The following is a 13,102-nucleotide window of genomic DNA, read 5'->3' on the forward strand; positions in this document are numbered from 1 at the left end:
TATATATATATATATATATATATATATATATATATATATATAGCGAGAGAGAGATAACAGAATATCAAATATATTCAACATAAGATTTCAAATGTTAATTATTGCTGGAGACCTTTATACTAGAATAAACATTTATTCAGGAGAGTTCTCTGTTGTCATTGCTGTCTTGGTCACAGGGTATCTTCAGTGTTTACTCTCCAGGGTTTGCTGTTGATCTCTGTGTGTATTGCCTTTTGCAAATGTAAGAAGCGTCTGACTGAGAAGTAGTGGAGTCCTTACTGATATTTATTGGCATTGAAGGTTTGATGCCTTGGCTGGCAAACCTGAGATATTCACTTCATACCCTTTTTATTTTGCCAGTTTCTCAACAATGAACTATTTTAAAAAGAGGAAGAAAGAAATCATGGGAAAAACCATAAAAAATCACAACAAACGAGATGTAACCACTTTTTGACTACCTAGAAAGACTTCTTCAGTTCATACTGCCAGATGCTGAAAAACAAAAAGTTAAACTGACTTCTGTTAGAATTAACTATGTTGATATCATTTTAATTGCTATTATCTTACCTGTCGCAAAATCATAAACACTAAGTCATCCTGTATGTTTAAGTCATTGGACTCATCTGTAAATATTTACTATTTGGTTAATATTTAATTCACCTCAGTTGCGTCATTGGAGATGTGTAGTTACAAGGTCCTTGAGAGAGTAGACTTTACGTAATGTTAATAGAAGTACACAGCTCTGTTTCTGTGTGTTCCTGTGAATCTGACCAACGATGCTGTGATTGTGACCATCTATAGCTTGTCCTCCTATTAGGCCTGCGTTGCCAGCTGTCGTGTGCATTTCATCGGTAATATATGTTTGTTTTCTTTCTCATTTGGCTCGATTGGTTCAAATGATTTCGGGTTTGTCCCTCCCTACCACCCGAACCACACCACAACACACTGTCAATCGTAACGAGAGGATCCTTTTTGAACCACTGTTAACCCAGTTTCATCGGTGTAAGACTCAAAATCCTCAACCCACTCTCTCTAAATCTCTCCAAGATCATTAGCGCCCTTGTTTTTCACCCACAGTCTCTCTAGACTTCGCAAGTAAAGTCCCAACAGCCTGTGCAACTGTCCTCAGAAGATCAGAGGGAGGATAACAAGCAGCTATTTCTGAAATGGTACATGGTGCAAGCCCAGCAATATAAGGCTGCAGACTAAAGAAGAGAAGAAGCAGCCCCACAGATGCTTTGTTCTTGTTCCTTGTGAACTGGGATGAATGGGATGCAATGTCGGGGGGGGGGGGGGGGTGGGGGGTTACAGGATGAGATGCCTTAGACTTGATTAGAGCGTCAGTGTAAATCTTGAAGGCTTTAACAGACCTGTCCATCTCACTGATAGGACGCACGTGTCATTACGCATTATCCCCAAGGTCTGAGCGAGTCACTGATTATAAGAAAGCAGGGATGTGACCTGTTTTTGCCTTGCTGCCATATAAAACCCTCAATGAAGGTTTAACTGTGTTCCTCTATGTCTGCCTTTTTGTCCTTGGACTCTGCAGTTGTGTTAAATGTCAGCCCCACATCCGGCTACCGTCATCTCCGTTTTGATTTTGGACACTTTGTACTCACAGACTAACAAAATGAATTTACTCTTAAACATAATCAATGTATTAATCAGTCAAGTGTAACATTTATGGTTGAACATTGAGTTGTCAGTGCTTGAATTCCCTCGTCACACATAACGTAACCTTTACAATTTTTTGTAATTATATATAATCACATGTCACAGCTTAGAAGGAAGCTTGTTAGGTCCACGTCATAAAGTGATTGTTGACACTTCTTGACGTCTGTAGTTCAAACATTACGCTGCTTACATGCCGGCGACAGCCTGACCAGAGGCGTTTAAGGATTTAAGAATGGACTGATGATACATTGAACTGTCAAAGGTCAAGGGCAAGTTTTACACGCCATAACTCCAGAATTAATATGCTTATTATGACACGATGAAATTGTGAAGTGATGACATTTTGGACAGGCATTAATATAAACTGCAACTTCACCGGTTGGCGGAGGCATACAACCTCGAAGCAGTAATTCTAGTTTAAGACAAACTATGGCCGACTATGCTCTGACATTTAGTGAAATACCTTACTATGAACTAATTTTTTCTCTTATTGCATGTTATCCCACTTTATAAAAACTATTTTTAACACACTATAATACGTCATTTTTAATGGCATAATATTATTACATTTTAACTGTATTTTCATGGCATACTATATGATTTTCTTTACAGTAAAATTCATAAAAACATGAATATGAAAATATATATATATATATATATGAAAATATATATATATATATGAAAATATATATATATATATAGTTTATGGATACTATACGTTATAAGTTTTCTATGTGATTCAATATACCACTACTTTTCATGACATACTGTTGCTTTTTTATATCATTTTTATGGCGTACTATACTTTCATTTTCTATTTTTACAACCCTTTCATAACAACACCTTGCTGGCAGAGATGCCGGTCGCTGGCACAGAGGTATTATGTCAACAAGTTGTCTTTCCGGCCATCAGTCCGTCTGTCCCATTCTCATGAAAGACATATCTGACTTTTATTACATCTGGCACAAACATCCAGTTGTACTCAAGGATGGTCAAAGGTCACTGTAACCTCACAACACTAATAATTACAAGGTTGTGAGTGCAGGTGCTCAATTCATTCTACTATAGTACCAAGCCTTTCCATTGTTTATTTATAGTTTATTAAATCCAAATGAATTTGTTTCACAAATGGAAAAGAAAGAGCAGATTTCTTGTGTTTTTCTAATTATACATTCATTGCTTTTTAATTTGGTATCATTGAAGTGTCATATGAATGTTTCTTACTTTCAATAGGTTAGCCTAGGTTTAGCTTTCTCACAATTAAATTCATATTGTATATGAAATCCTGCAAAGAACTACTTAACATGATTTGCTGTGGGATATTGGTTTGTTATAGTTCAGTCTATTGCATACCTCACATTTGATTTCTCATCAGGTCCTGTTCAGAGAAAGAGAGACAGTCCACAAGGTGTCAACTAAAGGTGACAAAAAGAAATCAACACTGTTTTTTTGACAGAAAAACATGTTAAAATGTGTATCATCAGGGGAAGGAGGGCACGTTGGAGAGATCAGAATGATCTAATCAGCTTGGTTGATGCACATTTCTAATACCACATCTCCATTACTACTGTAAATTCAACTTCACCTTGAATCACATTCGCTTGCTTTACTCTCAGCTCACATGATCAGAACTGAATTTGCGTGTTAAGAGTAGCTTTTCAAAAATTCAGAACATAAATCCAAAATCAACCCCCTAAATAAATCCAAGCTGTATGAAACTCAGGAATCATATACGATGTTTAACTTCCTCTTTGGTGCTTTAATGTTAAATTGTGCGTACAAGATGGGATAGACTACAAAATCATGCTTGGCAGTGTGATTCCAAATGGCTATCTTTACGTTACGTGCATAAAATTGGGCTCAATTGAATTATGAATTATGAATTTTCTTTCCATTGCTCTGATGTGGTTATTGCGTGATGCGTTTGGGTCTTTGAAGTTCTTGCAATCGTGCCATCTCTTTTATAGAAGGCTTTGAAGTCGGTCTAGTTGCACCGTGTAGTCATGTGCCGCACTGTGCCCGCTGTGGTCACAGTGTGATACTGCAGCAGTACTGCGGATCATTTTGATAATGGTGTTTATCTATTCTATTTGATGCTTCTTTAAAATTAACCTGGATGTTTTTTCTTCATCTGGCGAGTTGATCACTAAGAATGTCAATGAATTAAGTTGAAGCTTTTCTGACCTCTCTGAAAAGTACAGTGACGGCTGCTGCTATTGTAAATGTACCGTTACATGACATGTACGTTAAACAGTCAGCTGGAGGACCAGATGACTTTCTGAACTATGCACCATGTACCACTAGGGAGCATCAGAGGACTTTTAAGAGAATTAAAGATTTGATTTGATGCTTCATTTTTGGCGGAGTTGAGTTTGTATTTGAAGATTTCTTAGGAGGGCTTTGGTGGGGTTTGAAACACTTTGTATGAATATATCAAAACAAATGGGGGTTCGTATAAGTTCACTGTAATTTCAGTGTGAAGGAACAATAGACAACAGCTCACAGGGGAACTTTAAGAAGACGTTTCACTGTCAGTTGGTAAAGGGGGGTGGTATATCCTAAGGGAATCTGATGAGAACTTTGAAGGCATATTTTGAGCACAGAGATGTAGCTTTGTTGAGCTCTATATGTCATAAAACAATATTTAATTTCTCAAGCCTTATAACGACTCTGCTAGATGTTGGGAGCAGCAGGGAGTAGGTCAAAAACAACAGCATGAAACAAGCTGTGAGCAAAGAATATTCTGCACCCATTTGGTTTGAAATGCTGTTTGAAGTTTACCATGAAAAAGAAATCACTTTCATGTAAAGATGTTTTCAGAATTATGACTTCTATCATCAGAACTCTGTGCTTTGATGAATGACACTGAGCATGGGAAATGTGATCACTACCCAAATGTATTTTTAAAAATTGAGCTATTAAATGTTCTCACAAACTTATACCCAAAATCCTTTTTTTTGGTTTTGCTGACGACTGAGTATATTGTTTTAGGCAACTGTCCATATTTCAGGTTTGTTACACTCAAAATCTCTTTACACACTTAAGAGTTCAGAACAGCTTCAAGCAGCTGACTTCAAACTAATCCTGCATTTTTCTTCTTTGGCTTTGTAGCTCAGAACATGTCTTTTAATTATTAATATAATTTGTGATTTTGATAGTTTTTGGAATACTGAGGCCATGCATATACTTAACTATTTGGAAAGACTTTAAGCGTCGTTGATATCCAAATTAGTGTCTGAGTAACTTGCCAGCAAATACCTTTACCCTCCTCTCATATTTATTGTTAAACGGAACAGTTGATTAGTTCAGATTATTGGAAAAAAAAAACAGAACTTCCAATCTAATTCTTCAAAAAACAACACACCAAAAGAGAACCCCAATATCATTTTAATCCATGAGTGCATTTAACATTCAAAAGAAGTATACCTACCGAGAACATAGATGTGATCTATATTTGGATCCACTGTAACCTTGTTTACGTGAGATGGGTTCATGAAATATTTGTGTTGATGAAATATTCATTGGACAGGAAGCCAGGTCAAAAGGCATTATGCCCAATAAACATTAAATTTAGTGGAAATAATAGCTGATGGCATGTTATAAATACATCACCACTTGTAAATACTTGTCACTACATGCACAGGTTTCTGTTAGTTACTTAAACAGAGCATTGTGAAGAAGCCCCACAAAGCCATATTAGAAGGAACGTAACTTTAAAACAAAACAAATGCTCGTCTGGAAAATCAAAGCAAAAAAATAAATAAATAAATAAAAATCAGCTGGACTTTGTCATGTATAAACACAACATAAATTACTGTTAATATGACTAATACAGACATTTATTCAGTTTCTTAAAAAAACACCATAAAACTCTTGCATAATTTACAAAACATGGTGTCCCTGTGCTATCCAAGACACATCTGTGCCTTTTCCACCCCAACAGAGTTTGGCGTAACCATTACTGTCCTTTTTTTTTCACAATGAATATTGGGTATTTAAACATGGCAACTGTTTATCTTTTCTGTTCAAAAGCATCTCAAAGAGAATAAGACATGTTTTCGACGTTTACAGTGCTAAATCTGGTATACATAGTGGTTGTTTGGTGAGGATATCTCTTGCGTCAGAAGTCTCTGATTTTATAAACAAACGTTTGCTCAAGGACACTGCTTGATGTAGGAGTGTGAACTCTTGAGCCCCATACGTCTAGTGAACTGCAGCTATGCATAATGTAAACATTTCCTTATAATACTTTCTGTTGAGCCGGACTTTCCCTTGATGAAAACTAAAACAAAAAAAAGAACATAAAACACCTAAATTCGCTCACTGTTTCCCAAAGACACCCCTTTTCCTCTGCTTCAGAGTCCAGAGTCCAGAAAGGCTTGTGCAACAGAGGAACTGACCTGTAATTGCCATGGTAAGGCTTGGTGTAGTTATATATTTACTCTGTAGTCCCTAGGTCACAATGCACAGCATTGCTTTTGACCCCTAGTATATTTTGTCTTTTTTTTTTTTATTGTCTTTTTTACAAAAACACACGACACTCTGGGTACACAGCAGCAACCCTTGATTACAGTTGCTTTTCGTCCGCTTGTATGTCTCCACCAAAACCAAGTCTCTTTGGCAGAAAATGCACCTCGTATTGTTACCTTTTCCCAATTTCACTTTGCCGAAGAAAGTGAATGTTATTGGCGCTGTCTGCTAATTCTGGGTACTGCTCAATGGAGAGCACATAGTACCCGTCAAAGCCCAAAACTTTTCCACTACTCAGAAGCTGCCTTTTCTCTCCCTCTGTCCAGGGGCGGACCCCTTCCTCGCCGTCTCGCACTCGCTGCTGTTCTCTTGCCCACGCACCTGCAAGGGCACGCTGACGAGCGAGCTCAACAACACGCGCTTTCTCCTCGTCCACCGTGGATCCATAGCGGATATGAAGAGCCAGAGCACCAGCACGAATCTCCACATCTGCGAAACGCCGAGTCCGACTATCCATGACTGTGGTGGATTGGGAAACGGTCACATTGACACCATTCTCCAGAGTCTTGTGTCCACTGGTGAGGTGCAACGCAGCAAGGTCGGCATCTGGAAGGCCTGGCTTGACAAAGTAGTGTGTGTCCCGCCCCTCTATAGTGAAGTGAAGGTCTTCCAAATAGAAAGCGTTGTTGAGGATAGTTGCAACCTTGATACAGTCCTCACTGGCCATGTTGAGTGTGTGAGTGTGAACGCTACCCTTGTAGATTGCAAACATAACGGCTCTTCCGATGGGAGACATTGCCGCCGAGAACCACAGCCAAGACTTTTCACCTCTGCGACCTCGACTGAGATGGACCTCTGGCAGTCGCTCGAATGACAACAGAGAATGGGCTTGTCTGGTTACTTCCTGCTGGACCCCAGAGATAGACTGTAGGAAAAGTGCAGTGAAACGTTAACGCTTGAACATGGCAGAACCTGACTCTCCAGGCCATTTAGAACCAGCTACTGCTCTGCTTCAGAGAGTTTTTCATCCCTGTCTAAGATAATGGTCTTTTCAAGCTGCGTTCTCAAGCCAAAAGTAGATAAATCTCCCATGACAATTTTACAGCAACACTTTTTGTGTAAAGGCCTTAAACCACAGAAGCCTCAAAGGATTGTTTAAACAGAAGCAACAAAAAATATATATATAATATATTAGATTAGACAATGTTCAAATGTGTTCAACTGGTAATTAAAACAACAATACAGAGGAAATTACAATTTGTGTTTGTGTGCATTTATGGAAATATGGCCCAATCAAAATTGATATTCTCTGTAATATATACATAGCAATCGTATTAAGAGATGGCAGCTTCAAAATACTGATGTAAGAGAATAAACAATGGAAAAATGTTTTCTTGGCATCTGTCTGAACCTCTACACTTTATCATCATAATATCTGTTGGCAGGAGGAGTAAAGTATTTGTTTATTTTGTGTTCAATATGCATGAAATTTGACCAACCGGCAGATCATCCCAGCGCTGACTCTTCCTCAGTTCATAGGACGGCATGCTTAAATCAAACTTTGGGACCGGAAACCCAGGAATGGTGTTGTGAAGATGAAAGCCAAAGGTGACAAGCCAGCTGTTCACATCTGTGCAGGAAAAATAAACGATGCTTTTAGTAAGTTACAACATGAATACCTTTGTACCGTACCTTAAATGTTTGTTGGAAAAACTTCTTAATTGAACATTTTTTATACTGTATATTTCAGAAAAAAAGATTTTAACACTTTTTTGAACCGTAAACACTGAGCATCTAAGTGACTCCTGTCAGTGAAATTCTTCAAAACCTTGAAACTATTTACTACCAATAAAAATAAAATAATATAAATATTAATACAAAATCACCCTCAATTAGTTGATTGAGAGAAAATGTATTGGATTTTCAAGCTACTCAGTTGTGAGGATCTGCTTTATTGTTCACACAAGATAGTCGACTGAATATAATTTGGCAAATGGTCGGATAAAAAGTAAGACAAGATATAAGATTGAATATACGAGATAAAACGAGTCACGGAGGCAAAAAAATCAAGACTGAAAATAATCCTTATTGAAGCCCTAATAATCATCATGAACAGCAATATGTCTTACCTGCAACATATTCTCTCATTTCCTGGACTTTGCTGATTGGATTGTTATTTCTAAACATGTATAAATTAAAAGGAGCTGGCTCCTTGCCAACTTTTTGCCAAGTGGAGACATCCGGAACAGTCCACCTTCCAGACATGATGTCATAATCCTGCTCCCCGAAGTGTAGCAGTTTGGTCAGGGGTTCATAAAGTCCTCCGTGAAACCCGAGCACAAGCTGGAAGTCTGGGTTGGAGTCGAAGTAGACCTCGCCGTACGCTGTGTACTGGAGCTGTTTGACCAGGAGGCCGTTGCTGGTGAAGACAGCCAGAGGTGTGCCGGTGTTATCGCAGGCGATGTAGAACTCCTCCCCGCTGCTGATCTCCATCGCAAACAGGTGGCCTTGGAGGTCATAGTAGAGTGAGGTGATCTCTGAACTGGAGTGGTTGTATACATGTGTAATCCTGGCCGGGTAGCTCAGGTCTGCGTAGAAGTATTGCAGGTGTTGGCCCAAGCTTATCTTGGTGGACACCCTGCGTCCAAGTCCATCGTAGCGGTACTGAATAGTCCAACCGCTGCTCTTGCTGTAGACCCGCACCAAGAGTCCTTTGGAGTTGTACTCAAAGATCTCTGCTCCCCGCTGACGGAGGAAACCATCTTCATCCATTCTGTATTGGATATCTCCGAGGCGGGTGATGCGGTCCCTCAAGTCATAGCGCAGAGGAAGAAGTCTGGCACTGTTTCCTGCATTCAGCAGGTGCAGATTTCCATTCAGGTCATACGTATAGCGCCACATCACTTTCTCATTCAGGTACACAGTCTGGAGCTGGCCATCCACGTCATACTCATAGCTGTACTTGGTGGTGTTGGCAAACGGGCCGATCTTGATCTCGTGCTTAATGACTCGCCCCACATCATCGTACTGGAAAGTGATCCAGTACATGAGTGAGCGGAATATCTCATACTGGATCTCCTTGATGCGTCCATGTGCATCAAAGTGCTTGGTGTAGGTCATGACTGCGGTTGATATGATCTGATTGATATCATAGTAGATCACCCCAAACTTGCCAAACTGTTCGACCTTTCCCGAGATGTCATCAAACTGGTATAGATCGATGGGTAGGGGTGTTTCGTTGATGACGCCTTGCACGCTGGTGACACGCAGGCTGCTGTCATAGGTGTAGTCGAAGCGTGCGTTGACCATGCCGTCCTCACTGAAGCGGAAAATCTGCCGGTCCACCAGGGGACCCACTTGCCGATAACGGATGGAGCAGATGAATCCTTCATTCTGCAGGTTGACGGTCTTCAGCACTCCTGCAGTCTCGTCGTAGGTGAAGCTGACCCTTGTGCTGTCATACAGTATCTCTGACAGTTTGTTCTGCCGGCGGTACCTGTACAGGATCCTCCGGCCTGTGCCGAGGTGAGCTATTCTCAGTAGGAGGCCGTCTTCGCTGTAGTCCACGGCCACTGAGGAGTTGCTCTCTGGGGGGTGATAAAGGTTCCTGTAGTAGCCCACTGAACGGATGGTCTGCATGGTGTAGCGGGCGACGCTGGGCATCGTGACAGCAGAAAGACGGTCCAGAGAGTCGAAATCGAATATGTACTGCCGTTGACTGTGGAGCAGGAGAACCATGGACTAGAGGGAAGACAGCAAAAAACCAGGTGTTTCCTTAGGTAATGATTAATGCCAGGCAATGTGAGTGCAGGCAAAGTGAGTGGAAATTTACTCTTTGAGAAATAGGGTATATGAAAAAACCCACCAGGTAGCATTATCAATCACTGCTGTGAGACAGCAGCTACCAATTGCCCTGCACACTGTCGAATATCTTTTAATGCAGAATGTACAGCTTTAATTAAAAACAGTTATCTTTTAAAGTGATATATTGATTTTAAATACTACACAGAGCTTCTGTCAAAAAACACTTACCAAGAACACTGGCATAGAAGACTGTGTGTTTCAAATACTGTGTGTTCAACTGTTAATGAGTGTCTAGTAGTCAACACACACAAGAATGCAAAATAATACAAGTTTACTTTGAACTCCTATGACACACAGAGACTACTTTAATTAATTTACAGTGCATGCAGTTTGGAGTGTGGTCTGTCTTCTAAGGGTTTACCACCCTTCCCGTTGAAATGTCATGCCCAGTCATCCGTTGCGACATAGAGGTTCCCTGTGCTCCCTGAGCTCTCTGTGTTCCTTATGTCAGAGTGTTGACATTGGCTCTCCAGGTCACGCAATGAAAGGATGGGGCCAGGAGTGGCTGATGAAATCTCTCTGTGTGTGTTTATAGCTGAGCATCTCAGTGCAACCTTAAATACGGTCTACAAAACAATTTAAGGGTATTTTTGGGAAAGAGACGGATGACATTTTGCTGTTTGACGTGATGAAACGGCAGAATGCAAAGATCAAAATACCTGTCAGTTTTATGGATTTGAACTCATTTTTGTGTAGTATACATGTGCCATGATATACTCTTTAAAATCAATATGTACATAATTGTTATTTAGCAGGGAAGCGGATTCCTATATTTTCCAAAGAATTTGATAAAGCTAGGAGAAGGTGTGAAGACGAGCTGAAAACCACAAAGACTGGATAAATCAATAACTATTTCCCAAAACACAAGAATATTTTTAGATGCTGGGGGGGTCAGAAAGGAGCACACATATTTAACGACTGTATTTACCCAGTTATTAAATGTGAAAACTGCGCTCTCGCAGGATTTCATATATAATTCTAGCCTTACAATCAACCAGTGTGTTGTCTCTGTCAGTCAGTCTCTCAGCTAATCAATCTCAATTGTCGTCTCTGGGCGCTACGACTTAAAATCAGTGGAAATAGTCTTTGTAGGTTTCAGCTATTTAATTAAAAACATTAAATAGCTGAAACCTAACCTAATTAAATCACTGGGACCTCGATCAATATTAAGCATAGATGTTACCACTTAAAGAATTGTACCAGAGTTAGCTTAAAGCTAATTATGCAGTCCCTAAGCAGGTCTTAATTAAAACATACAAAGTGATAGAAAAGCACTAAACAAACAGGGCAGGATACATTATACAAAAATGCATGCAGCAGTTAATAAAATGGTTAGTCTTCCAGTTTGTCCACAGCTTTACACTCAGTGATTCTATTGCACATGCACTGTATACGTTATACTACTGTCAGAACTTAGGATACTGCCATTCAGTGCTACCTACGGTAATCAGCCCTATGACATACTATACTATACTTTACATGCCGGATAGAAGCTAAAGTATAGCTCCCTCTGAACATGTTTACACCTAAAGCTTGTAATTGATGCTCACACATCTGCTGTTAGTGTAAAATGATTAGTGTGTTAGCTAAGTACCTCTGTAAGAAGCAGAATTATGTAGCAGGAGCCGGTGATTATTGCAAAATAGGCGTCTTCAGGGTGACCTCTGCTACATGTTTGTCTTTATTCACCCTGTAGCGATAACGACTAGTCCGCTATAAAGTATATCTTACATATTGCTTCCTCGGGTCATGTTATTTCCTCACCTGCTCCAGGTAGGTGTAACTCCATATCTTCCCATCAGCAAACACCCTGGAAACCAGGCGGCCTTGGCTATCGTACTCAAGTCTCTCTGTGGTGGGGCCTCTCTGCAGGGCACTGATTTGCCCACTGCTGGTGCGGCTCACATTAACCGGCAGTAGCTTACTGCTAGGCACCCAGAGCACCGGGTGGCCGGCTGTGTCGTATATAATCTTTAAGAGGAACTTCCTGTGGTCGTCATAAATCTTCTCTGTCCTCAGGGTGCGATCGTAATCGACAGAAAGAATGTTCCGTCCGTTCACCTGTGGGAAAGATTTGATTTAATAAAGCGTTAGACAAAAAACTACAACCATTCCTACTACTGCTTCTACGAGGGAAAATAAGACATGACTAACAGATGACACTTAATCTAAATTGTGCTACCAATTGATTACACAATAGTGCAGTCTCAAGAAGAAATTCTTGATCTTCATATCACTTGTCTGGATGGCTCTTTAAACTTTATTCATGTCATTTTCGCTACAGTTGTGACAGAGATTAACACCTCCTCATAAGGCTCATTTAACTGAGAGACACTGGTGATTATTCAGGTACCCTTAAATCACAACCTCCTACATTTAGAGGAGACAAAAATTACTGAGAGGGAAAGTAACCACCAAAGTTAAGTTCATGAAATACCATAAATCACAAATCTGAGTGTCAGATTCTAAGAAGGAGGAAGGAGAGGAGGTGGACTTTTGTACAGTGGGATATTGATAACCCTCTATATCAGGAACTAAATGTTCTGGTGACTCATAAATTTCAATGGAAAAAAATTATTGTAGAAATATTTGTACAATGTTATAATAAGGACATAAAAAAAACAAAACACCTGTCACATTTTAGACTGTTTGATCTGACTTTTGTGCAACTGATCTTTGACCCTCATAGTGTCACTGCCATACTGATATCACATCCAACACTGAGGTAGAGCCAAAGGGAACAGACACTTTTGTATTCATGGCAAGCTGATCATCTCAATGTCCCACAAGCAAGAAAAAAAAAAATCAAACATACCCTAAGCTTGCGTCCAAACACGATAACTTTCCCTCTGGCTTGTTCTTTGCGGAAGCGCCACTCAACCAAGTTTTGCCCACTCTCCCCTGGCAAGCTCATGTTGCGTCTGGCTACAGTTGGGTTGGCAGCGCCTGCCAGGATGTGGGGCTCTGTCTGGTAGTGGGTGTCCATCCCGTTGGCATACGTAATCCTCAGCGAGTTGTCAAAGCCCACTTGATAGATGCTTCTACATTGGTCTATTGATAACAAACAAAAAGTGAACAAAAATGCAACTTAGAA

The 13,102-nt window shown here is 40.0% G+C and overlaps 1 protein-coding gene across 8 annotated transcripts in view; it reads right to left on the reverse strand.

Moving 5' to 3' along the window:
• Positions 1–5,040: 5,040 nt before the first annotated feature.
• Positions 5,041–13,102, reverse strand: part of LOC116394105 (teneurin-3) — a 139,784-nt gene continuing 131,722 nt past the window's right edge. For all 8 annotated transcript variants that reach the window (XM_031866925.1, XM_031866931.1, XM_031866930.1 and 5 more), the window contains 5 exons: positions 12,824–13,059; positions 11,773–12,069; positions 8,274–9,885; positions 7,644–7,774; positions 5,041–7,069 (listed from right to left, as the gene is read on the reverse strand). In XM_031866925.1, the coding sequence (XP_031722785.1) occupies positions 6,317–7,069; positions 7,644–7,774; positions 8,274–9,885; positions 11,773–12,069; positions 12,824–13,059 (3,029 nt within the window). In that variant the 3' untranslated portion in view covers positions 5,041–6,316. The remainder of the gene's footprint in view (positions 7,070–7,643; positions 7,775–8,273; positions 9,886–11,772; positions 12,070–12,823; positions 13,060–13,102) is intronic.

This window comes from Anarrhichthys ocellatus, unplaced genomic scaffold (genome assembly GCF_004355925.1).
Source record: "Anarrhichthys ocellatus isolate YVR2014 unplaced genomic scaffold, GSC_Weel_1.0 scaffold37, whole genome shotgun sequence".
NCBI lineage: Eukaryota > Metazoa > Chordata > Actinopteri > Perciformes > Anarhichadidae > Anarrhichthys > Anarrhichthys ocellatus.